We start from the raw sequence: 26925 nt of genomic DNA, 5'->3' as shown, positions 1-26925 counted from the left end.
GCCACCAGCCCATTGGGTTTAAAATCATTCTGTCTGACCAAGTTTGGTTTAAATTTAGGTGAGATAACGGTTGACCCTGAACAGTAAAACAGATGTTAAACATGATGAAACGTGGCCAGTGACCTAAAGAGGTTTAAGGGAGGCGGGTTCAGAGCGACTAAGGGTCAAACCTTGACTAATTGCTAAAAGAGGCAGACTGGGTAGCTAAATGAAAAGCTGGCGAGAGTAATTATCGTAACGTTATCATTAAAATATATGACTGCAGCCCTTTGGGCCTTTTTCAGTGGAAAAGAATTTGTGAACTTTTGAGGTTTTAGCAAACAATATTTCATTATTGGGTCACGTTTAAATATTTTTTCACAAAAAAGTTGGGAAGAGACCCTCTTTTTTCAAGATTGTTTGGCCTGAGAAAGATTTTTTTGAGGGTTTTCCACATGGCTTGAGTGTAGACAACATGGGTGCAACAGTAGATTAGTGCAGCCTAGGTAACAGGTTGTGCTGTAAAGCTAATCAAACTCTCTGTTTTGCCTCTAGTCAGGTTTGATCCAAACACAGGATGCAGAATATTTCTTGAGACCCGTGTCACACGGCTTGGCGCAGATGGAGAACTTCACAGCGCCCTTCGGTCATCAGCCACACATCCTCTATAAGAGAGAAAGGGACTCCCAAACACAGCGGCAACATGTGCTTCAAAAGAGATCCGCTGACAACACAGTGTTTGAACATCAATACAAGGGACTGCAAAAACAGCATGACAACAATAACAGCAACACTCAAGCTGACCTGATAAAACATCATGGAAGTGGCCAACAGCACAATGACCATCGCCATGACAGCGACTACAGACATGGGGAGAAGCAGAAGCAACACTTCTGTGGGAGAAGGAAGAAATGTATGTAAGGGCAATTTCTCCTTCTAATGCTAATGTAACATTGTAGTATTCCTCTTAAGATTTACATACATTATTGATTCCTGCACCTTCCTATTTGCTTGTTATAATACTTTTAAACCTCTAATAATTTGGTTTACATAGTGTTTATTAAAATCAATTTCACCTTAACCCGGAAACTTGCAAAAGAATTTGCAAGCACTGCTAACCTAACAATGTCTCTTGACTATAGGGGTCATAGATCATTATGTGTCAACTAGCCAAATCTCACTGGTATTTGGGTTTTCACGGTCAAACAGAAAGTAACAGCACCACTAAACTTTCATTTTAAGTGCTTAATCTGGCCGGCTAGGTAAAGTTTTTAACAACGAGGTGGCTCTTATTGCCAACTAAAGTCAGCCTCATAAATCCTCTTCTTCATGGATGGCTAGGCACTGCTAGATTGTAATAGATAGAGTAACAGCTGTACCAAACAAACTACTGAAGGGGTTTTTTGTTTGGTTCGGGTTATTTTTAACTCTCCTTTGTTGCTTTGTCTTAGTTTTTTGGCAAGAAGAAGAATTTGGACTGGAAATATCAAGAATTTGAATTGGTAATTCAAGATTCTGCTTTTAAAGCAATTATCAATCTTGGTAATTGCTTTAAAAGCAGTATTAAATAACGAAGAATGCAAAGAACATTTAGATTAGTAAAATGGGAAAAAATAATATACAAAATTTTTCTGGATTGGTGACATCCTAAGTGTTTAAGAACCAAACAATGTTATTTTATTTTGAGGTCAGCCTTACTCACATATTCTCCGATTTAGGGTGGATTTGATATTGGATCACTTTTTACTAATTTAATTATAAAAAAAAAAGCCATGAAGTCATTTTTGCCCTTTTCAGATTTTCATATGAAAACACTTAACACTTACTAAATAACCTTCTTATCCTTCGATAATATTACATGTGTTTACATTTGTGGTTTACTCTGTTTGTAACAGCTTCACGAGGGTGGCTGGTGGAAGCATCAAATTGCTATTTAATGATGGTAATATCATCATATTTGTGCAGCAAACATTCACAAATACTTGTGAAAATTGGACAGCAGCTGTGTCTCATTTTAAATTGTAACACAAGATTAAAGACAACACATTCTATGTTGACTTGGGTTTCACATATTGTTAAGACATTAGCTCCTTTTTATGTAAAGGAGACAATCAGCAGTGTGTTGTCACTTACACAACATGGGGATTGTAAATGTTGTAAAGCAGATTGTCTTAGACTGAAAATCTTTAAACACAATAACACTCATTCATGATTAGCTGATTCCTCGAACAATCATCATTTTCATGTATTTATTTAGACATTTGTGGTTGATTTTATAAGTAAAGGTTAATTCTTATAATTTCTGTTTACTTTGCACTATGACAAATGTTTGCTCTCAAGAAATTACCACAAGATCCGTTAACATTGCTTGCATCACGGGGGTCTTTCAAACGAGAGCAGCTGTATGTCCCTATGAAAACACAATGATGTTTGCATTTTTATAAGATGATATCACCGAACACCTGCGTTGTGTGTTCGTCGAAGGGCACTTTGGTCATTCACCTGCTTTCCGCCTGTATAAGCAAACTTTCTAGCCTTTATAGATTATCTAAGCCAGCGATGAGCAGGTCAAAATTTTGATAACCTATCAAAACACTGAAAATAAGACTTAAGAAGATAACGTTACAAGATACTATGGTTGCATGCTGTGCTTTTGCACTAACAGGTGTTCTACTTTATGTCATAGTTCAAATCTGAATGTTCGAAGGTGCTTTTACTCCCAGATTCACATAGCAAGCTTCAATTCATCAAAAGTTACAAAATCTTTTTCATAATACAGCCTTTCATTAGTACTAAATAAACAAATAAACAAAAAAAACATCATTTTGGGACAAAAATACACTATATTTATGTTACATGTCTATAGAATATGAAACAGCTCTGGAAGCACATACATTTCAGATGAATGTGTGTGCTTTCAACATGTAAATATTTCATATAGTTGATTGTTTTAAATATTGTTACTTTATGTAACTGTAGCTACTGCAAGGCAGAACACATACTAGGATTTCACACTTAATGGTAGCATAACATTGAGACTGCCAGAGTCAACAACAGTAAAAAAAAAAAAAAAAAAAAAAGCACAGTTGGCAGTTTATCCATGACATCAGGTCACAAAAGTAAGAGCACGGTTAATCATCCAGAGCTGTTGCCAGCTATTTGCCAGAATCGCTGGTTAGCACACATAAGCAAAGGTAAACATTTGGCCAGTGGCTACAAATGTATTTCAAATCACTTGCAAATGTAATCAGCAATGGAAAGGAAGGCTTGCATTTGTCATGGACATTATGGCTGCAATTAAGGCGCTATTATATACGCTATTGTTTGGGCTTTCATCAGTCACTCGGAAGCTTCCATACAGTAGTTCATCATGTTAACTGTGCAGCCATAGATCACTGAGTAATGCTCCATTCAGGTTGTTCAGCTGTTACTACATCATTTTGCTTCAGACCAGTTTATTACTTAATGAATTCTTACTCTATATCTTTTTCCATCTGTTTTCACAGACATGCCGAAACCTCCAGAAGAGGATATTTTTATCCTTCCAGATGAATACAAGTTTATCCCCAGGAATAAAAGGGCAGTGCTGATGAAGAACAAGGCCAACCAGGGACTCAATGTGGAGACACTTGTGGTGGTGGACAGAAAGATGATGGACAACCATGGCCATGAGAACATAACTACATATGTTCTTACTGTGCTTAACATGGTGAGACAAATTTAGTCTTTACCACTGTGTTTGATGTGCACTCTGCCTATAGGCTAGCATGGGCGCAGCACACATTCAAGACAGGAGTTACATAAATCAACCTTAAGGCTGACTCGTTTTTTTAAGAATACCAAATATGATGTCTTGTAACTTTATGGGAAAGTTGTTTTGTATTTTTACAAGTGGCTTTAACAGCAGAACCACAAAGCCTGGTGTAACTTTGCAGTCACATCATCAAATGAAGTTTTAGGATGCTGTGCTTTTTTTTGCTATTATACACCATAACATCAGCTGATGAAAGAGGAAGCCATGCAATTTATTTGAAGTAAGGATTTAGTTACTTGACAATCCTGTCTGCTAGACTAACTTATCAGAGATCTTAAAACAGGAAACTGATATCTGGGTGAGATCATCTCCACAACGCTTGCAGTGTCCCCCTCCATTCCTCTCAGCTTATCTGTAAGCGAATACCGTCACACTTGTTTTGCTACTTAATGACTGACTGACAAATCCAAAGATAATCCATCTATTTTGAAAACATAGTTCCCTGTAGTAAAAACAAAGTCAGAGCAGTCACCGGCCTCATAGGAGTCACCTAAATACTATATGGGGTTTCACAGAAAATACCCAACGCTTCACACCACCTGCCAGCCCTCATGGGGCTTACAAAAGTCATTTAATATTTGTTGGAAAGGAAATCTAATAAGCTCTTTAGCTTTGTATAGAATTATGCTTTCACAGTGACAGTGGAAAGACAAAAAAAATCATAGTTACTTATTTAAAAAAACATGCAGTGCACTATGCATCACAAAACACTACAGATCTGTGGAAACAGGTGTGATACATTATTCCTATATGTAAAAACATATAGGGATTCATTGCTCTAATCAATTCAGAAATCTGACAGCCTGCCAAACACTCAGCTTTCAGCATAGCTTAGTTTAAGTGAGCTCTTTGATGACCTCCCTGACCTTTCTGCAACAAACCACGGCCATGTGTCTTCCTGTGAGTCAGCGCAAAGCAGGACGAAAAGAGGGAAATGAATGAGTTTTCCTAAAGATGTATTCGCGAGGTCTTAGAGAAAGGCATACAGCGAACCCTCATAGTCATATTATGGGAGTGGTGCATAAATATAAGTTAAGGACATTTTAACACATCAGCCTAGATTGTACTAATCAGATCCTCTTCGAGTACCAGTAACAGTTTTTAATGACAGATCCTGCATTTGTATAAACAGGCGAGTACTTCAGATGTCACTTTGATGGTCACGTTCAAGCCACTTTAAACTTTGTAAAATTACTCATGCACATGTAGTTTATGTCTCAAATTACATGAGTTTGAAACATTACTTGAGATGGATTAGACAAATGCCAGATGCTCTAGTAATACGTCATAATGATTGTCTGTTTGCCTTTTAGGTCTCAAGTCTGTTCAAAGATGGCACAATAGGGGGAAATATCAACATAGTGATTGTGGGTCTCGTCCTCCTGGATGAAGAACAGGTGAGCGTGTCAGTTTTTAGTCAGAATCATCATTCACCCAGACAACTCAACCCTATACACTAACAATATGTTACCATGTTCTTTAGCTGTACATACCAAGGGGCAAAAAAAAAAAAGCAAAAAAGGATCATTTGTATGTTTATTTGTTTGTTTTGCCTGAGGTTCCAGATCTTTTTGGTCCTTCCAAAATCTTCCTGGGGCTGTTGTAACAACTAGGGGCTTTTACAGTTTAAATAGAGCATGTATTTCCCTGGATCTGTGCCACAGGGGAAATTCTCATGGAGTCTAGGAGTAAATGAGCGACACAGACAGAGAGAGACAAACTGTTGGGGTACAGTTGGGAAAAGTAAAGCAGCTTGAGAACAATGGCTTAGACTTGCCAGCCACTTCATAGATTTTAAAATTAAGTATTTATAAGCAGGAGGAATGGTGAAAATACAAAAATGTTCACAGACGTTTTCCTTTGTACACAAAAGAAAATCTGTAAGCCTTTATGTTGTTATCAACATGCATGCTATATGTCTAAGGGATCTTGGTTATTGATTATAAAGACCCAGAGAGAATCTGTAAGTTGGCAGTAAATATATGGATAATAATGCTTTACCTCAATGAAGTTAATACTGTCATCATATCTTTTTATGTGTTTTATGTCACAGAATGGCTTAGTAATCAACCACCATGCAGACCACACACTGAACAGCTTTTGCCACTGGCAGTCCACCCTGGGAGGTAGAGAGGGCCGGCACCATGACCACGCCATCCTCCTCACGGGACTCGACATCTGCTCTTGGAAGAATGAACCCTGTGATACTCTTGGTATGACTTTAAAAACCTCTTTGTTGCTCTATTGCTTGTAAATCACAAGAGAGCAGATTCTGCAACAACCAAATGCCAGAAGGCCTCATTTGAGGCAATAAACAATCCTGTCAATACACCGATCCATCATATTTGCTCAGCGTACCTTAACCTGGAAAGAAAAATCTATCATCTTCTTTATTTTTATGTTTAGTTTTTAACTTTATGTTGAATCCAGATTTATTATAAATGTATTACCAGTTATCAGTATCCGATCAAAAAACAATAACAACAATTTTAGGCTGTTTGGGGTACTTTGTATTTCTGGTGATTTGGTACCATGTTTTCATTACTGATCAAATATTGTTGGTAAGGTACGCTGCCATTGTTTCTGTCTACTTTTAGACTTCTCACAGCTTTAATTAGGGACTTTACAAGAAACAAATAATTGCGAAATCCTCTTAAATTAATAAATAAACACTGTTATACAGGCACAAGTGATTTTGCCGCCTAGCTCCAATAATAGCCATAGCTGCTAGCTGCTACCTTAATGATCATTAAGAGACAGCTAATGCGGCTATAAGTTAAATGTGTGTGCTGGCCAGGCTGACATTTGTGCTACCTGTTTAGAGCTTAATTATTGTTGAAAAAGGGGGCTTTACTCACCTCTTGAAATTGTTCATAAAGTGTTGTTCACTGCTGTGGCGCTATTTTTGTGCCACTATTCTGAGCGCAGGTGCAGGTGCAAGTGTTGCATTTTGAGGAGAAATTTATTTTGAGCGAAGAAAAGCTAAATTTGAGTGAACAAAATTCATGCAAATATGTGATGTCTTGATAAATCGAGCAGATATTTGAAGTTCACACAGCACCATTCTCGCATGAAAATATCTTAAAAGTTTATTTTGTGACCCAGAGTAATATTTCAAACTCCGCCACTCTGTGTTCCTCCGCCACTGCCTCGTTTGAGTTCTGGACGAAATGGATTCTGGGATATTGCATTTCGTCATTTCGAGCTGATTGGAGACCAAAACAGCCAGTCAGATTTTTTTGCATCCAAGTCTGTGATTGGCTGGTTTTGTGGCACAAATATAACGGTGTAGAGAAAGAGTTGAGCGCGCACGGGTAGAAATGTTGAGAGCGCAGCAACACATTGCGTGCAAGCGCAAATGCAAAAACTGAGCGAGAGGGGCTGCTATTGTGTGTGTGTGTGTGTGTGTGTGTGTATGGATAATAACAAACACTGAAATACATTTTTTGCACGCAGCAACGAATTTTGTTCACTCAAATTTAGCTTTTCTTCGCTCAAAATAAATTTCTCCTCAAAATGCAACACTTGCACCTGCATTTTTTTTTACGTGCGCTCAGAATAGTGGCACAAAAATAACGCCATATTCAGCTGCTAGTAAAGCAGCAACATGCCTTCAGCATGTTGTGTGAAGTTGTGTGTTAGCTAGGTGAAACAAAGATAACACTGTTGATATCAGTGCTATATCATGCCGCAGTTCATCTGATGCAATAGTAATTAAGTATTTAGTGATAATTAGTATCCGAATATTTATTTTTTTTACTTTTTTTTTTTTTGCCAACCGTATTTAACAGAGATAAGAGAAAAACCAGATAGAAATTCAGAAAGTGGACACATTATCAGGTTTTCATTTAGTTTAGAGTGCTTAGTGTTTTTCTACATAGACTAAGCTCAGCTGGCTTGAGCATTCAGACACACGCTGTCTCTGTGAGTGTGCATCACCTAGCACAATAACAGAAGCTTATTTGGGGTAATGACCGTGCAAACACATTCTTATCTTCCACACTGTGAGAAAAAAACTCCCCTTTTTTGCACCAGAAAAACACAAGAGTGTAACTTCCCCAGACCTAAGATTTTACAATAAAGTGTCAAAACAGGCACTAACCTCATCCATACAGCTGTGCAAGCTTAGATAAAAGGTGTGTGTGTGTGTGTGTGTGTGTGTGTGTGTGTGTGTGTGTGTGTGTGTGTGTGTGTGTGTGTGTGTGTGTGTGTGTGTGTGTTTGTGTGTCTGTCCAGTCAAAATAAGAATCAGTGCTTTCTAATTCCCAGAAGTACGATGTAAAATAGGCATTAGCACAACCATTCACTGTTTATTTGGATTACTATTAGAGCCCTATTCTTCAATGTTTTTATTCATATTTCAAAACTGTCATATAATATCAATGACCTACCTCTTTCCTAACACAAAAAAGAAATAAATGGTAGTTCTCACAGTTAATCTCCCTTGTTATATTTAATATCATTGCTCACATTAGTTATATACATGAGCCACTCTGTGGCAAAGACTTAGAGATGTAAATCAAACAACATTTAAGGCCAAATTCGCCATGAAACTCTAAGGAAAAAACGTTAAGGGAGGCTCTCGTGTGGATTAGCCTTTTTGATTCAGAGCCAGAGGTTGCTGTAAATGTGAGCGACAGGAGGAGAGAGGACAGAGAGAGGCATAAAGGGAGCTGAATACTATAAAAGAGTTTAACTGAGAATGAGAGATATGAGAAATATGTGAAGATAGGGAAAGAATGTTTTAAAGTGAAGTAAAAGGTAGCATATGTGACTATATAGAGCACCATATGTTATCATATGGAAGGATTTGAATTCACTGATGTTGTTTGATATTTCCGACATGTGCCCTCCACAAATTCACACCAGTGCGTATCGTTTGAGAAATTTCTCTTGCAATGTAGAGTTAAAAAGCTGAGAAGAAACAACTTGACAGCAGTTATTTTAACTAACCAATTACAGTTATTTTTGGAATGGCTTTTTTAAACTAATAAAGAATAAAACTTGTATTAAAGATTGCAAAAACAAAAATCTATCACTGCTTTTGCAGGGTTTGCGCCAATTAGCGGGATGTGTAGCAAATACCGCAGCTGTACCATTAATGAGGACACTGGCCTGGGTTTGGCATTCACCATCGCCCATGAATCAGGACACAAGTAAGGGTTTCCAAAGTACATTCAGCCTCGTTCAACCTTGTTCGACAATGAAATGAAAAATGTACCAAAATTTGTTTTAATTCATGTAAAAATAAATAATCTATTAGAATGACAACTTCTGCATTTGTTACATGTGAAGTAGATGATTATGTCACCTGAATTTGTAGATAAAAATCTCTTTTTTTAACTCTCCAGTTTTGGAATGGTCCATGATGGTGAAGGGAATGTTTGTAAAAAGTCAGAAGGCAACATCATGTCTCCCACATTAGCTGGTCACAACGGTGTCTTCTCCTGGTCTGCTTGCAGCCGTCAGTACCTCAGCCGCTTCCTCAAGTAAGCAATTGGGGTTTTTTTTTTTACTTTCATTGTGTTGACTAAAAGAAATTAAACTAGTGTTTTTAAGAATTTTCATGTCTGCCTTTTTGTTAGAGTTCACACAACAAACACAACAACTACATTTTTCAAACTGGCCACTTAATTAATTCATGCATTCATTGTGTTTTTTATTTTTAATGTGTCAAGTGAAAAATTGTACTTTTACCTATATAAAACCTGTAAAAGATTTTATATTTCAAAAGCAATTTTAAAGCTTTGAATGAACAAGAGGCTACATGCAATTAAGTAAAGAATGTAGTTACCATAGCAGCTAATTTAAGTGAAATATGGTCCTACATTTCTCTTAGTGCTCTTTTACAAAATGCACTTTTATTGTGCATCAAGATGCATGCTTGTAAAAGCCGTAAGTTTGCATGGCAGTTGGTTTGTGCACTGTTCTGCTTATAGCCTGCTCTCCCAAGCGGGAAAACAGCCATCACAGACAACGCGCCCATGTGTCTGGACATGTTTCTATTTGTCTGTGGATGTAGGTGTGTGTGTCTGTGTGCGTGTATACTTGAAACTAGATAGCTCAGAGTCAGTGCCCACCACTAAATTTACCCGTGTGTTAGCTGAACTGTCAGGTCTCCCCTCTCAGAGTGGCGGAGACAGACAGTGTATTTCCTCGCTGAGTTATTAGAGCTGGGATGACCTCAACCTCGTTAGAGCTGTCAGTTTTATATTAAACTCCCATCACCTCTTGAGGTCACATGGAGGAGAGCGCTGAAACATTAAACCATCAAGGAGTCGTCATCTTGCATTATTACTGAATGATATTATTGCTGAAATGTTGTATGTTTTCCTAGCTGCAATCATGAGACTCCACAGTGTCTCCTTCATCTGCTATGGAGAGAAGCGTTATGTCAGCCAGCAGAGTTTATATTACACTCACTCTAGATCTACTTCTCTTCAGTCAGCCATGACAGACAGGCCGGACTGTACGCATGGTCAGATGCTTTATCCCTCCATGCCTAACATGGATGGATAATCTTCACGTCAGTGAAAGCAAATTCCTTAAAAGCCAGTTGAAGTTGTTTTTGTTGTTGAAGCTTCAAGATCCCCTTCTCTCTCAGACTCCTCTGAGAAATGTGCTTATTTAGCTCCTTGCTGAGAGTTTAAGGAAGGAGTGAAGCATTTGTAGCAACTGATTAGGCAGAGAAATCAAGCTGGAAAGGATGTGTAGCAGGTCTAAAGAGTACTTTGAGGAGCTGAGGAGTGAAGAAAATGAGAGGGCAGGAATGGATGGATGGAGCACAGGTAGTGAAGTGCAGTAGGGACTAAGTGAGGGAAGCTATGAAGAGGATGAAGAGCACAAGGAGAGGTAGTCCAAATGGCATACCTGTTGAGGTATAGAGATGTTTAGGAGAAAGGGCTGTGGAGTTTTTAACCACATTGTTTAGCACAAGCCTGGGGAGTGAGAGGATGTGTAAGGAATCGAGAAGAAGTGTACTGTGCCAGTTTGCAGGAACAAGGGTGATGTGCAAAGCTGTAGTAGGTCCAGTGGGATAAAGCTGATAAGGCATACCATGAAGCTCTAGGAAAGAGTTGTTGAAGCTAGGCTGAGAAGAGAGGTGATGATTAGTGAGCAGCAGCATGGCAGAGAAGTGCACTACAGATGTGATGTTTGCTTTGAGAGTGTTGATGGAAAAGTTGAGTTGCACTGTCTTTGTAGATCTAGAGAAACCATATGATACAATGCCAAGAGAGGAGTTGTGGTATTATACGAGGATGTTGGGAGTAGCAGTGAAGTATGTGAGGGTGATGCAGGACATGTACTGAAGGTGGACGAGTCAGCCATCTAAAGCATCGGACAGTGCACAAGAGAGGTGAAGAATAGAGTGCAGGCAGGGTGTAGTGGCTGGAGTATCAGGGGTGATTTTCGACAGAAGGATAATAGCAAAAGTGTAAGGACAAGTTTATAAGACGGTAGTGAGACCTGCTATGATGTCTGGTTTGGAGACAGTAGCACAAAAAAAGACGAGAAGCCAACCAGAAGTGGTAGAGTTGAACATGCTAATATTTTCACTAGGAGTGACGAGGATGGACCAGATTAGAAATGAGTATATTAGATGGACTGCTCAGGATTTGCAGTTTGGAAAGAAAGTTTTAGAGTGGAAGGCTGAAATGGTTTGGGCATGTGCAAAGAAGAGAAACTTGGTACATTAAACAGGGGGAGCTGAATATGGACTTGCCATGCAGGAGGGAAAGAGGAAGAGCACAGGAAAGATTTCTGGACAAAGAGAGGACATGCAGAGGAGACAGAGGACAGAGGAGGATACTAAAGATAGGGTGAGATGCAAGCCACTGCAGCAACCCCTAATGGGAGCAGCTGAATGAAGAAGAAGCTCCATCAGAGTTGCAGAAAAAGTCTCTACATGGTTTGCAGATTGTGACCATTTCTAGTTAGCTTATCTTAATTTAGCATAGCATATCTCAGCCTAAAAACTAGGACAGGGAAACTGCTTGGCCGGCTATGCTAAAGTAATAAAACCAATCATTTCCATCTGTAAAACAGATATACTACATTATATCTTGTCAGTCATAATAATCAAATGACAAACAGCATGCAAAATGTTTCCGTTTTAGAAATGCAGTTAGTGAGACTTTGTTACTTACGGACTTAATTTAAAATTAAGCTAATAGGAAGTTTGCAAGCAGCGAACATACTGTAAACATAAAATGTGTTTACAGTATGTTTGTTGGACGCTGGTTTGTTTGATATGTTTGGTTGACACTCAGCAATGTTAATCAAAAAGTCTTGCAGATAAATGTTCTTCAGCTATGAGTCTGCTTGTGACCAGTCTTATCTAAACCTTTTATGATTTTTTTTTCAGCAGTTTGCTGTCTGTGTTTTATGTGCCAACAAAAAAATAGATAGATATAAATAGCCCTCGGTCTGGATGGGGTGAGCCTGTAGATCCTGAGGGAATCATAGAAAAGAAAGGATGCTTTTTTATCTTTAGCTGATGAGAATCTTGTGTACATTTTTTAGGGAGGGGGTAAATTTTGTCTTAAGCCTCTTGCCCTCAAGAGATCCTACAAATCATTTTGTAATTTTACTTGTGAATTACATTAAGTCCTCCCAATCTTTACTTGAGTCCTTGCTGATATGTGTAATTACACAGTACTGTAAATGTAATGTATTTTTCAGAAACCATATTATGTGAATAATGTAGAATACCAGAATATTGCACTTGTAGAACAGACATTGTTCTCTTTAGACACACAGGGCCCATAAAGCAATGGAAGATCTCACATATACACACACAGACACTCATACACTCTGCTAAAGCAATCAGGACCACTCACTAACACAATGAACCATTCCAGCATATTTTGCCTTTTCATGCTCTTTCCACCATATTCTTGTATTATATTCCCCGACTGCAGCGTTTAAGCTGTAAAACATCGCTGTATAGTAACCAGTGATATCAGTTAACATTGGAAACCCCCTGCTGGTGTTAGGATATGAGCGATATGGGCAAGGACTTTTTATGTCTGTCATAATTGAGTGTCTGATGCATTAAAACATTACCCACAGGTTTTGAGTTTGCCAACTTGTTATGTTACCATAGCTACACTTTACAGTTGTCACTGTGCTGGGAACAATGGAACACGTGGAGTGATGCTCGCTTTTGGAATTTCTATGTGCACAGCAGGCAGTCTCATATGCCAGCTACTTAACTCTTTTTTGTGCTTTTCCTTTGCTATCTCCCTATCAAATTCCCCAGTTCTGCCCAGGCTTTGTGCCTATCAGATGAACCAAGAGCAATCACAGAGTATCAATACCCTGAGAAGCTGCCTGGCGAGCTGTACGATGCAGACACACAATGCAAATGGCAGTTTGGGGAGAAGGCCAAACTCTGCACCCTTGATTTTAAGAAGGTAATAAAACTGATTTGGACTCTCTTATGCCATCTAATGCTAATTTAAAAACAGGTTTATAATCCCAGTCAGGGATTTTATCACCACATCTACTGGAACGTGAGCATTTGATACGTTTTTTTAACAATCATGTGTTGCTAGTTAGGGGGAAAAAAGTCAAAGAATGCAAGAGTGGGATGGGATGAATGAGGTAGAGGAAAAATCAAATAAAAAGAGGAAGGAAAAGAGAAACTGATCCGGGTTACATGCCCTTGTGCATGTACACACATATGCATCCACACACAAAGACTGAGACTCGAAGACTGCCCATGATATACTGTACTCACTGGGATAGATGACTAAATATACACTGGAGCATTGCCAGTGGGAATCTCTGCTCGTTGCTCTCCCATTGTTTCATTGCTGCTGATCTTACTGTTAGAAATACTCTCCCAGATAATCCGAATAGGGCTTTAAATACTTGTTAAATGTAATCAGTCTTAAAATATAGTATCCCACCTGAACCTCAGTTGAGCCAAAGCTGCACCTGTATTGTTTAAACCATTCAGGCAAGGATGTTCTCAGTGTTTAGATGAAATACAAAGCTCTCTGAAGAAACAAACAAGGTTAAACCATCCATCTACCCCACAGACCCTTAGCAGCCAATAGTTCATTTTTGTCACAGACCCTCTAACAGATTATTGTGACCTTTTTTGTATACTACAATGGCGCACATATTTGCAGCACCATAGCATTTAGTCACACACAGGATAAAGGTTTCTATTTTTTGCAGTCAAGTGGACCATTATAAAAATCTGATAATATATGTACTGCAATTTTGTGCTTTGTATTCATTTATTTTAACATTTTATTTTAACCTGTCTTGTTCCTTTATCATTTTCTGTGTAGCAAATTTTCTTCATCTGGAAGATATCATTACCAAAAATGATCAACGATAAAGCAAGATGGATATTTAATGCTTTGTAATAAAGTTACTGCAGTATGTATCAAATATGTTATGTCTGCAGTATGGGACTTGAAGCAAGTGACTTTTTTAATTTATGCTCTAAGAAATGCCAGTGCCAGTAGTAGCTGGTTTGAATCCTAGGTCTTCTGCACATGCTGTCCTTCTTTGTGTGCTTATATAAACGTCTGAATATCCGTGGATTATTACATTTATAACATACGCTTGTGCACCTGGTAGCAGCAAGGTGCTCTGGACTGATAAATCTCCAAGCAGCCATTACACTCACTGTCTTTCTGAGCACTTGTTACTCATAAAAAATAAAACAGCCCACAAGAATCGGCCTCAGCGGCGCAGTTCATGGTGTAATGAATTCTTTTTTCACTAAACTTTTTGGCAGCTGTTGTCAAGATAAGGTACCACTGGAGGGAACAAATGATACTCTCTGTGGTTAGATAGGGATGGGCTATTCTATAGGAAAAATTGAATAATGTTAATGGGCGTTTTTCTTTCTTTCTCAGCCTCTGACACACTATCCATCATTTCTCTCTGTCTCTCCTCCCATCGCTAACCGCTCTCTGCCATTATTTTACTGCTACAAACGGCCCGAGCAAGCGAAACAGATGGACAAATAGTCCTTGGGATGAATTCCATGGTGGCTTTTGGCAGCAGCAAGCTGAGGCTGAGGTGTCTGTCAGCATCTGCACTAAGTTGTCAAAATCTGATATAGTCATTCAAATAGCAACAGAGTAGACATGTTAAAAAGCAGCAGGCTGTGTTTCTCAGGCAATGCGAGCAGGGAAACAGGCCGGTGCTCCCAGCTGAATCTTTAATGACTGAGTAACACAGCCATTACATCATGTAAGTTTGGTAAAACAGTTGTGCCCTGTTAATACTTCGTCCTAATCTTCATGTTCTGTGTTACTTCTTCACTTTGGTGTTTCACTTCCTCAAAGCTGAAGATCGCTACGTCGATCCGCAACAGAGATGATGTTGGAACCACTTAGACCAGATTTTATGTATCGATGCTGATGTCTTTACCGTAGCTACTGAAGCATAAATATTTTGGAGATTCACATTTGCTGCACACGGGAAGCTCTCCAGAAAATAATTATTCAGACAGTTGCAGATTCAGCAAGATTCCTTCAACATGTTTTATTAGCTCTCAAGAGGCAAAATCAAAATGCTATTACAAGTGATCATTTTTCCCCACTGCAAGCTTTGTTTACAGCTATTGTGAGGAGGATCGTGATGATCCAGTTTCTGGAATCTGGAGCAAGAAGTAAGTTAAGGTTTCCATGTTTCTTTCTCTTATGTTGTTCCAGGATATCTGCAAGGCTCTGTGGTGCCACCGTGTTGGGAGGAAGTGTGAGACCAAATTCATGCCAGCTGCTGAGGGCTCTGCTTGCGGCCCCGATATGGTGACTTAACACATGATGTAGTGCGTGTGTGCGCATGTGTGGGTATGGCGATGTGTTTGGTTAAAGGGGTTGACACTCACAGGCTTTTTTACCTCAAGAGTGGCATCACATGAGTGGCATGGGAGCCGCTGACTTCTACTGGAATCTTTTATCCATTTCCTTAGAGGCATTTGAAGCGGAAGACAGTTCCAACCGCTAGCAGGAAAATGAAGATACCTTCTTCAAAATGTCATTTGTACACTGGAAAAAAAGTCCACAATCTATTCAGGGCATAGAGTTAGCTTTTAGTCATATCACCAATAAGATAACCTTTGTTTCTTGATAGCCAAAGGAGCCAAAATGTTCCTCCAATTGATATGGCATTTAGCAAACATTGCCTTTATTCTTTAGGACAGCCTAAACAAGAGCCCCACACACATTTCCTCTCAGTTTTGGTGAGAAAAATACCATCCAACAGAGTAACACAACTCAGTAAGAGAGTTTTACTCTGTTATGTGTGCTAACTTAAGAAAAGTGGATTTAAACACGTCTATTGAAAAATGACTTCACTCTCAGGGCAAATTCTCCTTCCTGCATATCAGTTGCCCTAGCAGTGTTTTGGCAGTGTGCTTCTTTACATTACCAAGCGTGTAAAAGTATAAGCGGGGGAAAGCTTGTAAAAATGGGAAACACATTCTTTGACTTAGGGATACCACAGACCTTTAAGTCAGTAAGCTGCAAAGGACAATAAGCCATAGCTATGAATACACTGAAAAGGCAACAATGATGTGCATAGCCTTATAAAAGTAACATTTATTGAGTGTTTTATTGTTATGTAGTGTTAAGTCCAGCTATTTGAAAGCAAATGGCTTGAACTGAGTGATACTACACTTCTTTTAACTGCTTTTTGCTTACATAGCAATGGCCTCATATCCCAGCACAGACTATTTAAGTTATTTTCAAGCCAAATCAGCAACTTTACTTTGATTTAGTACATTTGAGGGTAGTGTAAATGAAAACTCCTTTTTTTTCTTTTGCTCTAGGTACCACTCTGTCCTTCCTTCTTTTACCTCAGGGAGCAGCTGCAGTTCGTTTGTTGCTGATGTGGCAGAAATATGCAATTGGCTTGGATCCAAAAAGCAATCTGCGCTCTTTATTTATTCTTTGTTTTCTTTTTCATTCTTCTTTTCAAGATGATTCCCCCCCGAGGCTTGCTCTTTCTCTTACCCTCACTCCCCTGACAGCTTCTCATCAACGTTTGCATCTCAATATATTAAACTTGATGGTTTAATCTCGCGCTCCCCCTCCACGGGAAAATTAACCGAGCACAAACACTGACTGCCTCACATAGGAATCTGCGGCACTCAGCCGCAGGGGGAAAACTGAGGGGAAATCAGCTGTTCTAGTTCTTAGTCAAGGACCATGAGATTAGTTGGTAAGGTGTGCATGAGTCTGCATATGCTGGCGTGTGGGTCTGTGCTCTCTTGTGTAGTTATTGTTCACATAGTGAGAACAAGAACAGCTGCATATGTTCGATGTATGGACATAGCACAGCTTATGCAATACCAGTGTGTGTGGAATTCTGGGAGAAGAAGTACACTGAAGCTGATTAATGATTCGGCCTTTGATGTATGTACTCGATTGTGGCTTTGAGTTTTCCCTGTACGATAACCATCATTGCATGCAGTCCAAAGAAGTGCAGAAACATATTTAAAGATTTTTATTTTTTTTTATCTACTATCGTGTAATCTTCGGTTTTGCCTGCTGCCTTAAGGGACACATTTGGCAGTGTTCACTGCTCGAAAGCTGCTTGGTCAGAAGCAGCTAGTAACACTATATGCACATGGCTTTTCAGTCCACCAGAGATCAGAATGAAAGAGAAATTGGTCTTTGAAAATTGAAAGAGCATGAGATGACCTTGAAAAGGTTTTACTGGTAGACTGTGAACATGTAACCAGGACTGGGCCACAGTTAAAAAAAAACACAAAACAAAACAGTACAGTAAGCACAGTAAGTCATGTCTTGACGTGGCAGAGGTGAACATAATAAGGCACATTTGCAGTGCAATCAAATCAAGTATTAAACAGATTTTAACCTCACTGCTCTTCTCTACAAAATCTCTGTTAAGTCCAGTCCCACAGACTTGCACGGATGTTAGAATAGCACTTGCCAGTGAGTTTGCAGCCAGCATGTTCAGTGATCCTATTAATGACCACAGCACACTCTACCTAGAACAGAGCGTTCCCCATAATGAGAAATGCATGCCACATGCTACATATGAGAAACGGTAAAGATGGACGATGCTGCAGTCTGATTGTGTGTGAGTTCACTCGTGATTAAGATAAAAACGGGTCTAGTTTTGACAGTTTCTATTTGAACCCCCATTCTGCTGCAGCTTTCTCTTTCCCATATATCAATGCTCTTTTGTTCCCTTCAGTGGTGTCGTCGGGGCCAGTGTGTGAAACAGGGTGATGAGGGTCCAAGGCCTCAGCATGGCCACTGGTCAGAGTGGTCCACCTGGTCTACATGCTCTAGAAGCTGTGAGAGCGGCGTTACATATCGTGAGAGGCAATGCAACAACCCCAGGTAGGGAAAGACAAAGCAATGGCCTCTGACATTATATTTACATAGAATCTTACATAGCATTAGAAAAACATAAATGTACAAGTGACTACAAACTTTACTCAAAACCTCTTCTGTCTGTATTGCTAGCTGACAGTTAACACAAAAACTGAAGCGGCACCTAGTTTTCTCTATATTTAAAAGTCCTCACATCCACTTGTCCTTAGTATCCTTTTAAAAACTTTTAATGATTTTTAAGCCAGACTAAAATAATTTTTGGATTTTAAATTAACTTAGGAGCGTCCTGGAATGGGAGTCTTATCATTGATATTGTTTTAAGTATCACAAATAAGTGTTTGTGTTCTAATTAAACAATTAAGATAAGAATTAAGAATAATGATATACTGAATGATTATTGAGCTTTAGATGTGTTTCTAGACCGACTCAGGACAAACCTTGTTAGCTGTTAATCCTCGTATCCAGTCTTTATGCTAAGCTATATGCTAACTATCATACTGCTGCCAGATAATACCACACTAACACATGTCCTCACAGCAAGTGTTACTTTGAACTACTACTGAATACACTACGAACAGTTCTACTAAATGGTGTTAAAAGTCTACTAAAAGTCATCATCTGTCAAAGTATAGTTTTCTAGTTGTATAATTTCTTACTATAACATGCAGAAGACTTGGATGGCCTGTGGTACCTCTGATTGTTTGACTAAGGGCCAACAGTATATTAAGAATTGTGATTAAGTCACACAAGTCTGTCACTTATCTGCTAATTTAGCCCCCAACTCATCAGTCACTCATGATTATTGCCACTGTCAGTCAGTCAGGGGCCCCTATTCCAAATGCTGGGACTTCCTTTTTATCATGTCATGCCAAGATCCTGACAAGTGGTGGGCTAAATTAGACAGAGAGTGAGGAGGAGAAAGAAAGACAAGGAAAGGAAAGCTGGTGGTGAAGGGTTAGAAGGACAAAGACAGGCAAGTGGAATAAAGTGGGAGGAGGAGGGGGGGATGACAGAAAAGGGATTAAAAAGGTGAAAGATGAAATGCAGAGATATCAAACGAAAGAACACAACACAGAGAGAGTGGTTGGAGAGTTTGCAGCTGTTTTTGTCCCATCCAAGAGATTTTTAGGAACATAACCCGAGGATATACACCTGTGATTTCACAAGCCTTCACAAAGGCACACTTATACACACATATGGAGTGAAACATGCTCATGGATCAACACAATCAGAATTTCACAGACTCTACAGATAAAAACTATCTTAAATGTTTTATTACCATTAACATTATTTCAATACTTTGCACTCTACTGTCACCCATGTTTGGGGTTTCAACACGAACATACAGTCACAGATAGAAGATGAAGAAAGAAGATCCATAAAATACTGGAAGCATGTTATTATGTGTTTCGTGCAGAAAAACCTTGAATTCTACACGTTTAAATCCATCTCTTTAGACCGGCATACGGAGGGAAGTTCTGCGAGGGTTCCTCCAGGTCATACAAACTTTGCAATACTGAAGACTGTCCCAGGAACACCATTGACTATAGAGCACAACAGTGTGCTGAGTTCAACGGCAAACAGTTCAGAGGCTGGTACTACACTTGGAGACCATACACTAGAGTGGATGGTGAGAAAGCTTTCCTCTTAAATTAAAAAAAAAAACTCGTAACTAAAGATTATTTGAAATGATAAAAGAGGCCTTTTTTATGGCCATTTTCTTTTTCTTCCAGATCAAGATCTATGCAAGCTCTACTGCTTTGCTGAAGGTTATGATTTCTTTTTTGCCTTGGCCAGCAAAGTTAAGGATGGGACACTCTGCTCACTAGACAGCTCTAATGTCTGCATTGATGGACTGTGTGAGGTAATGTTAAATGTTAAGTTGGAAAGTAACATGATGTGACCAAACATTGATGTCAAAGTGCTACATTTATGTATATGGCGTTTGAGGTCTTTCAAAGTGGCTTCATGAAGTTTGACAATGGATGTAAGCAGTAAAGAACATCAATAGACTCTTTTATTTCTCCTGCTGTCTGCTACTTTAGATGTAATGAATAGTAAAATATTGACCTGTCACCACGTACATAATAAATGTTGGAATTTTGTAAATGTTGTAATCGAATGCGTACTGTGACGCAGTCTTGTGTTTTTATGTGTGTGAGCTACACTGTCATCAAAAGCGCTGATGGTTTTCTTCCACAGAGAGTTGGCTGTGACCGTGTTTTAGGCTCCACAGCTGTGCCCGATGCTTGTGGGGTGTGTAAAGGAGACAACTCCACCTGCAAGATTTACAAAGGACAGTACACAAAACAGCATTTTACTAACCGTACGTCACAAATGAATTATTCACTTCATTGGTTTTTAGCGATTTTATTGGAAATGCTTTAAAACCTAATATTTGTTTTCATGTCCCACAAACTTTGTATGGTGCAGTCCTCACCATAAAATCTGTGTAGCCTAATATCATATTATTAACATTTTGTTTTGTTTGCTGGAGTTTTATGTCACTTTTAATGCTTATTTAAGATCTTCTAATATTTCTCAGAGTACTATGCAGTGATAACCGTCCCAGCTGGAGCTCGGAGCATCCGTGTGATTGAACTGAATTCCTCCACCTCCTACTTGGCTGTCAGGGACACACATAGACGCTACTACCTTAATGGCCACTGGACCGTGGACTGGCCTGGCCGACACCCCGTTGCTGGAGCAATTTTCGAGTACAAAAGACCATATAACAGACCAGAGAGTCTCATATCAGCCGGTCCCACCAATGAGACTCTAGTAATAGAGGTAGTAGGTCATTGGTCTCAGTAACATGATTAAGACCTACTTTCCTTCTCCTTTTTCTTTGTGACTTACTTGCCTGTTTATTACCTTTTTTCCTTTAGGTGCTGTTGCAGGGCTGGAATCCTGGTGTGCATTGGGAATATACTCTAAAGAAAGCTGATGAGAAACTGATGAAGAACCGCATCAAGCACAATTATACATGGGCTATCATACGCTCCCAGTGCTCAGCCACTTGTGCTGGAGGTACGAGCAAACATTTAAAAAATGCAATGTCTTTGTTTTTAATTTTTATTTTTTTGGATTTATGTTTGTTTTTTCATAGATGCAACTTTTTAAGAAGCAATTTAAAATCTGTTGCACTGATGAAAAAGCACGCATCACCTCTAATCTTGATCTAAAACCGTAAATGAGGAGGACAATTTGTAGATCAGTAGACTAAGCCTAAAGCTTAGTTCTTGCCTCTCTGACCTTTAATCAGTCTTTTAGCTCCAGGTTAAATGGAGACGAGCGTGTTCCCATCATTACTGAGGGGACATTAGAGGCTCTTGGTTCAAACTGGTGGGACCTCTCCTTATTCAGCTGGAGACTTGCTATTACAAACACACACACACATTGCAAGCACACACATGCCTGCCTGCGACCAGTGGCCTTTGTCCCCTGGGCAGGTAATTTGTGGCCAGAGGTTGAGGAACAAGGGTGCATTGTGTAGGCATGGCTATATTTGTGCATGTGCGCTTGCTTAGCGTCATCACTGTGAACAAAGCTCTTAGTGTAGAATTCCTATTGATTGACCCTTGAGGTTAAAGTTGTCCACCCCGGTCTGCTGCAGTACCCCCTAGCCACCTCCACCTCAATGAATACTGATTGCAGGTTGTGATGAGTTGAGAGTCTTTTGCTTTATTAAAGAGTATGACTGACTAAGTGACCTATATTAGCTCAGATGTACTGACTGACTCTGCCTAAGTTAAAATAATAATCAAAGTAGTCTTAAAACCTGATTTAAGGTTTACTTAGATTAATCAACACAATATGCAATTGTGCAAGAAGTCACTGATGCTAAAGCCACTTCAGTCAAACATGAATATTAGTTTAAGTTTATTAAAGATGAAAGGACAATCTGGTGATAAACTAGTAAAGTTAATTGAATCAAATTAAGTTTTTTGCACACATGTGAGACAAAAACATTTATTTGAATAACATATGTAGAAGTGGTGAACGTGTGGTTCCATCTCCCATCATGCAGTTTTGTTGATTTTATAGTAGTTAAATAGCAGATTGACGCAAAATGACAACTGTATTCTTTAAACATTTCTATGTTTACTGATCTATACCCTATGCAGGCCAAATGAACACCAAGTCAGCATGCTACAAAGACTTGAAAGTGCAGGTGAATGTGTCGTACTGCAATCCCAGATCAAGACCAGCTACTGGATTGATGCCCTGCAACACCCAACCGTGTCCTCCCAGGTCAGACCCTCAGCATTTTCATATGTATTTGTTATGTTTGCTGATCATCCCCACTAGTCATCATGTATTATAAATTGTGTTAATTAATTTGAGTAGGTTTTCTAACATGTATAATTTTTTTTTTCTCGTTTGGCTAACTGCATATCTGTTGGTCTACCGGTCCAACGTTGATTGATTGATTGATTGATTGATTGATTGATTGAATCTTTATTTTGAACATGTTGAAAAAGTATAAAAAAAATAGAATTAAAAGAGACAAATGAACAAAGCAAACAAAAGGAAAACGAGCAACCACAACTCCAAATAACGTCCATGTTCAAAAAGGAGCAGGAAGAAGCATAAGCTTATTTAATCCCACCCCTTTTCCACTATCTAGTATCAATAGACTACAGAAATACCTCCTTGCAATTACATTATATGTTATGTGTAAAAAAAATTTTTTTTAATATATACACATATATGTTTCTATCTATCCATACATACGTATATACACACATACGCACATATACACATTTTCAATAACCCCATTAACACCTCAAGGATACACAACCTACAATTATTTATATATATATATATATATATATATATATATATATATATATATATATATATATATATATATATATATATATATATATATACCCATACCAACAAACCCGTGCATGCTCACACACATGAAAATATTAGACAAGAACACCCTATCAAATCTCTACCTTTTCCCTGTACCCTGTAAAAACCATATCCTTAAACCGCTTTTTAAACTGTGCCATGCTCGGTTTTCATCTAAAATAAAAAAATCTGTGTTACGACTGGATGGGGCGGTTAAATGGTCCATTGGTCGTCACTGTCATGTCACAGCAAGAAGGGTGTGGTTGTACTGGTGTGACTGGGGCATAAATTTTAAGTTAACTGGCAAAATATTCTAAATTGGACATAAGTGTGAGTGTGATTGACCGTTTTTTTTTCTCTGTTTTAGCTCATATCTCGTAGAAATCAGCTTGGTTCATCTCCTTTCTGATTTCATGTTCACCCATATATCACAGGTAGCCATGCAACTCTGTACAGACAGTCACTGCATCCAGGAAATAAATCCCAGTGACTTCTGATTGTCATTAAATGGGTTACAGACATTCATGTTTAAATGCAGTCGCTTTCTTATTTTCCTAACTTTCCATCTGGCACCACCATTAGATTGAGACAAAACTATGGTCATATGCAGACTTCTGTTGTTAAGATGACTTTATGTAGTTACAACATCACAACTCATGCAAGTCAAACGAAATAATTTGTGACTTTTAAAAAAAATTGTGAATGACCTCATCAATATATCGGCGCTCTGGTTTTAGATGGCTCTCAGTCTGGACATTATTAAAAATGGTATTTGAATTGTGCAGACCTTTCCTCATATTTTCCAGATACATATTTTGGATGGAAAACAGCACAATGTTTGGCCCTTCAAGACTTCAGGCTTTGTCAATTATTCAGTTGTTCAGTTGACATATCCTGGAAGGGCCAGCGTCTACTTCTGGCTACGGGACAAAATGTGTTCAGTTGTAAATGGTGAACATTTTCTACATGCGTGCAATTCATGTTTGCACCTTAGGTAGCTAGAGGATCAGCTTTAGGGCCTCCAGCCAAGTATACTCACATCTAGTTATTGAAGGTAAAAACATGGCAGCGAATAGTATTCTGTCTACTTTGTTCTGGTGTTCTTACTCTCTCCCATCCTGCTATCTTCCTAGCTTCTCTCCTTTTCACCTTCTCTCTCCTTCACTCTTTCTCACTGCCACGTGTTGCTGGTCTGCAACACCTACACATCTGTTCTGCAATTTCTGTCAGAAGAGCTGTTTATTACTTGAGTAATTTCTTCCAAAGTTCCCACACTATCTCCTCATAGTAAAGCCAATGAAGAGTGTCAGGCAGGACTGACTATATGTTTTACCCTTTTCCAACCCGTTAAAGCACCTGCTTTGTGATGATGACATTATCCTCACTTCAAAATGAAAAATAACTTACATTTTGGCCAGAACATGCGTGTGAGACACAGGGAAGAAGGAGAAGTTCCACTGGATATTCTGTTCATGTCTTTATCCAGTTCAGCATGAAAACCCCACCAACTGTCAGGAATGGTTAGCTTCTGTGTTTGTTTAATGCAGCAGGCCGAGAACTTGTAAACCTATTCACATGGATCATCACTTTGGGACCTAAGCTCTTTGGCCATATCAGGATCCACCTAGAACTTTTTTTCTTTTAGATGTCCAGCGCATTGGGGTATGCAAAATGCACTGCCAGTTTCTTTGGTGGGACATGCTGGTTCACTTCCAAACTCTGCTGATCAGAGCATATTTTTCCCACAAGGCTATACCAGGATGCTGGCCCAAGACTAATTGGGAAGTAGGAAATGTTATCATAAGCTGAGATGCACTTCCAGATTGCTGTGGTTAAGCAGGCTTTCCCAGTTGTTGTAAAATGTCAGCGGGGTCACCTTGAGTGGCACAAACATATTGAGGGAAAGTGGGAGTGAGACCCACTCCTGATTTTGTGGTTTTAGGGTGTAGTTCTGTAGGATCTTGGCTACGTTTAGGTGGTTTGGTCACTGTCTGTATCCCTGATGCTAAGAGCCAACAAAGAGGAACAAAGATCAGTCAACATGGCCTGATGCTGTGGACATCATCGGAAGTGGTTCACCCGTTGACAGGCAAGATATATATGAACACACACAGGGGAAATGTCCCTCCCTTGTCTGCACTGCTCTGGTCAGTGTCATGTTGTGTAAAGTCCTGGCCAGAAGATGTGTGAGTGTAAGGCATTCTTAGGACAGCAGTGGTTTCAAATAACAGGAGAATTTGCGATTGCGTTGATGGTTTAAAATGGTTTCGAATATATAGATATGTTTTTTAAGACTGGATATTTACATACAGGGTGGGGCAAAGCATTTAAATATCACTAAATATCACCAAATGTCACTAAAACTGCAGGGACCAACTGATTATATTATTTCCAGTGCTCATTGTGAAAAGCATTGTCAGACTTTAATGAGGTCTGCAAAAAATAAATAAATAAGATAGTAAAAACTTTATTTTCGATTAAAAGCAGACAGGCTTTCCGTGCCTAAATGTTGTTTCTATTAAGGCAGAATGCTGAACTTTGTTACACTGTATCATGCAAACTGAAAACTGGCACTCAAACGTTTTGTGAATGAAAAGATCATTTTAGCTAGCAGAGATAAAAGCATGTCTGTCTTAAAATCAATACCGAAAGAATTTACCTAGAGGCTTTGTTAGGCTTTTGCTGAGGCATCCATTTCTCTGTGCCCCTATTGTGAGCATTTCCATGAACACTCTTAGCTCTTGAAATATCAGCCAAGTTCTTGCAAACGAAGGGGACGCTGCTGACAAGCTGTGCATTGATTCATGAGCAGAGAGGGATTTAGCTGGGACACTGACCTCATCTTGGTCAGGGTTGCATGTGCACGTGCAGCAAAATTCTCTTGTTGTATGTGCAATTGTGACTTTGTCCGCCACATTTATAAAAATGTCATGCAGTAGCCAAACCAAACCATCAAAAAAAACCTTACGAGAACTCTCCATAAAGTTCTTGAACTAGAAGAACTAGAAGGTCAGTTGGGCACAATAAGGCCTTGTTGCAGTCATGCTTGCTTTCTGTAATAATATTTAGTATTTCTATGAAATGTAATATAATGTGACAGGAGCCTCAAAGTTAATACATTTCATAGAAAGTTTTAAAAGCAAAGTCAACAAAATTGTCGTGGTGCTGCCGCTAATGCATTGCCTGCAATGTGTTTCTCAAGGGGCGGTGTGTCTGCGCTTGTGTGCCTAAAATGTGATGCAACATATACAGCAACATCTTGCATGCAATCATGCTGCATGATGCTGTTGTTGTTTTTGCCAAAAGCAGAATGAGTGGCCATCAGCTGCTGCCTGGCTTGCTTGCACAGAAGACATGGCAGGGCAGCAGAAGGTGGTGACTTCAGTTACTTCTGAAGCTCTTTTCCACCCACACTTTCTCACCCTCTCATTAAGACAAATTTCAGTGTCCCTACTCCAACCCCACCTCAAAATCAGAGCCGCCAGCAGTCTTAAACTGCAGCAGTCTGTTAGCTCATATTCTTTCTACTAGCCCCATCTCCCGTCTTCTCAGTGCTTTTCACTGGAACCCGTCTTGCTTGTGAAGTCATCACTCTCATTCTGCATTTTCACGGGCGTTTACCAAGTATGCTTAAAAAATTATCAAGGCAGAAGAAAATGTGGATACAGTATTAAACAGCGCATCGATATTATGTAATCCACTCTGAAATCATGGAATCCCAATTATGTTAGCGTTTATCTCGTGTTTTATAGTAACCAGCAGCTGTTCAAAAGGGGATTTTTCCTCTGCATAGCTCTGCCATTGCCTGAATATTTTCCTCTCGCTCAGCTTGTATTTGTCTCCATTTTGGAACAGGTAACCTGGGAAAATGCTACAAGATGACCACAAAACTGTCTCGTATTCACTCGCATAAAGCAGTGATGGCGCTGA

At 39.2% G+C, this 26925-nt stretch overlaps 1 protein-coding gene across 1 annotated transcript in view; it reads left to right on the top strand.

Moving 5' to 3' along the window:
- adamts16 (ADAM metallopeptidase with thrombospondin type 1 motif, 16) overlaps positions 1-26925 on the top strand; it is a 52946-nt gene that overhangs the window by 14481 nt on the left and 11540 nt on the right. The window contains exons 4-18 of the mRNA XM_085291108.1: positions 535-892; positions 3486-3688; positions 5107-5190; positions 5847-6006; positions 8844-8949; positions 9145-9282; positions 13056-13209; positions 15478-15573; positions 17990-18138; positions 19590-19762; positions 19866-19996; positions 20335-20458; positions 20678-20922; positions 21021-21162; positions 22260-22386. Coding sequence (XP_085147234.1) covers positions 535-892; positions 3486-3688; positions 5107-5190; positions 5847-6006; positions 8844-8949; positions 9145-9282; positions 13056-13209; positions 15478-15573; positions 17990-18138; positions 19590-19762; positions 19866-19996; positions 20335-20458; positions 20678-20922; positions 21021-21162; positions 22260-22386 — 2390 coding nt within the window. The remainder of the gene's footprint in view (positions 1-534; positions 893-3485; positions 3689-5106; positions 5191-5846; positions 6007-8843; positions 8950-9144; positions 9283-13055; positions 13210-15477; positions 15574-17989; positions 18139-19589; positions 19763-19865; positions 19997-20334; positions 20459-20677; positions 20923-21020; positions 21163-22259; positions 22387-26925) is intronic.

The sequence above is a fragment of the Mchenga conophoros genome, linkage group LG11, assembly GCF_057382185.1.
Source record: "Mchenga conophoros isolate Kocher_MC1m ecotype Shallow Benthic linkage group LG11, M_conophoros_male_GT1.1, whole genome shotgun sequence".
Taxonomy (NCBI): Eukaryota; Metazoa; Chordata; class Actinopteri; order Cichliformes; family Cichlidae; genus Mchenga; species Mchenga conophoros.
The sequence above is the reverse complement of the archived record's forward strand: the minus strand, read 5'-3'. Positions and strand labels throughout refer to the sequence as shown.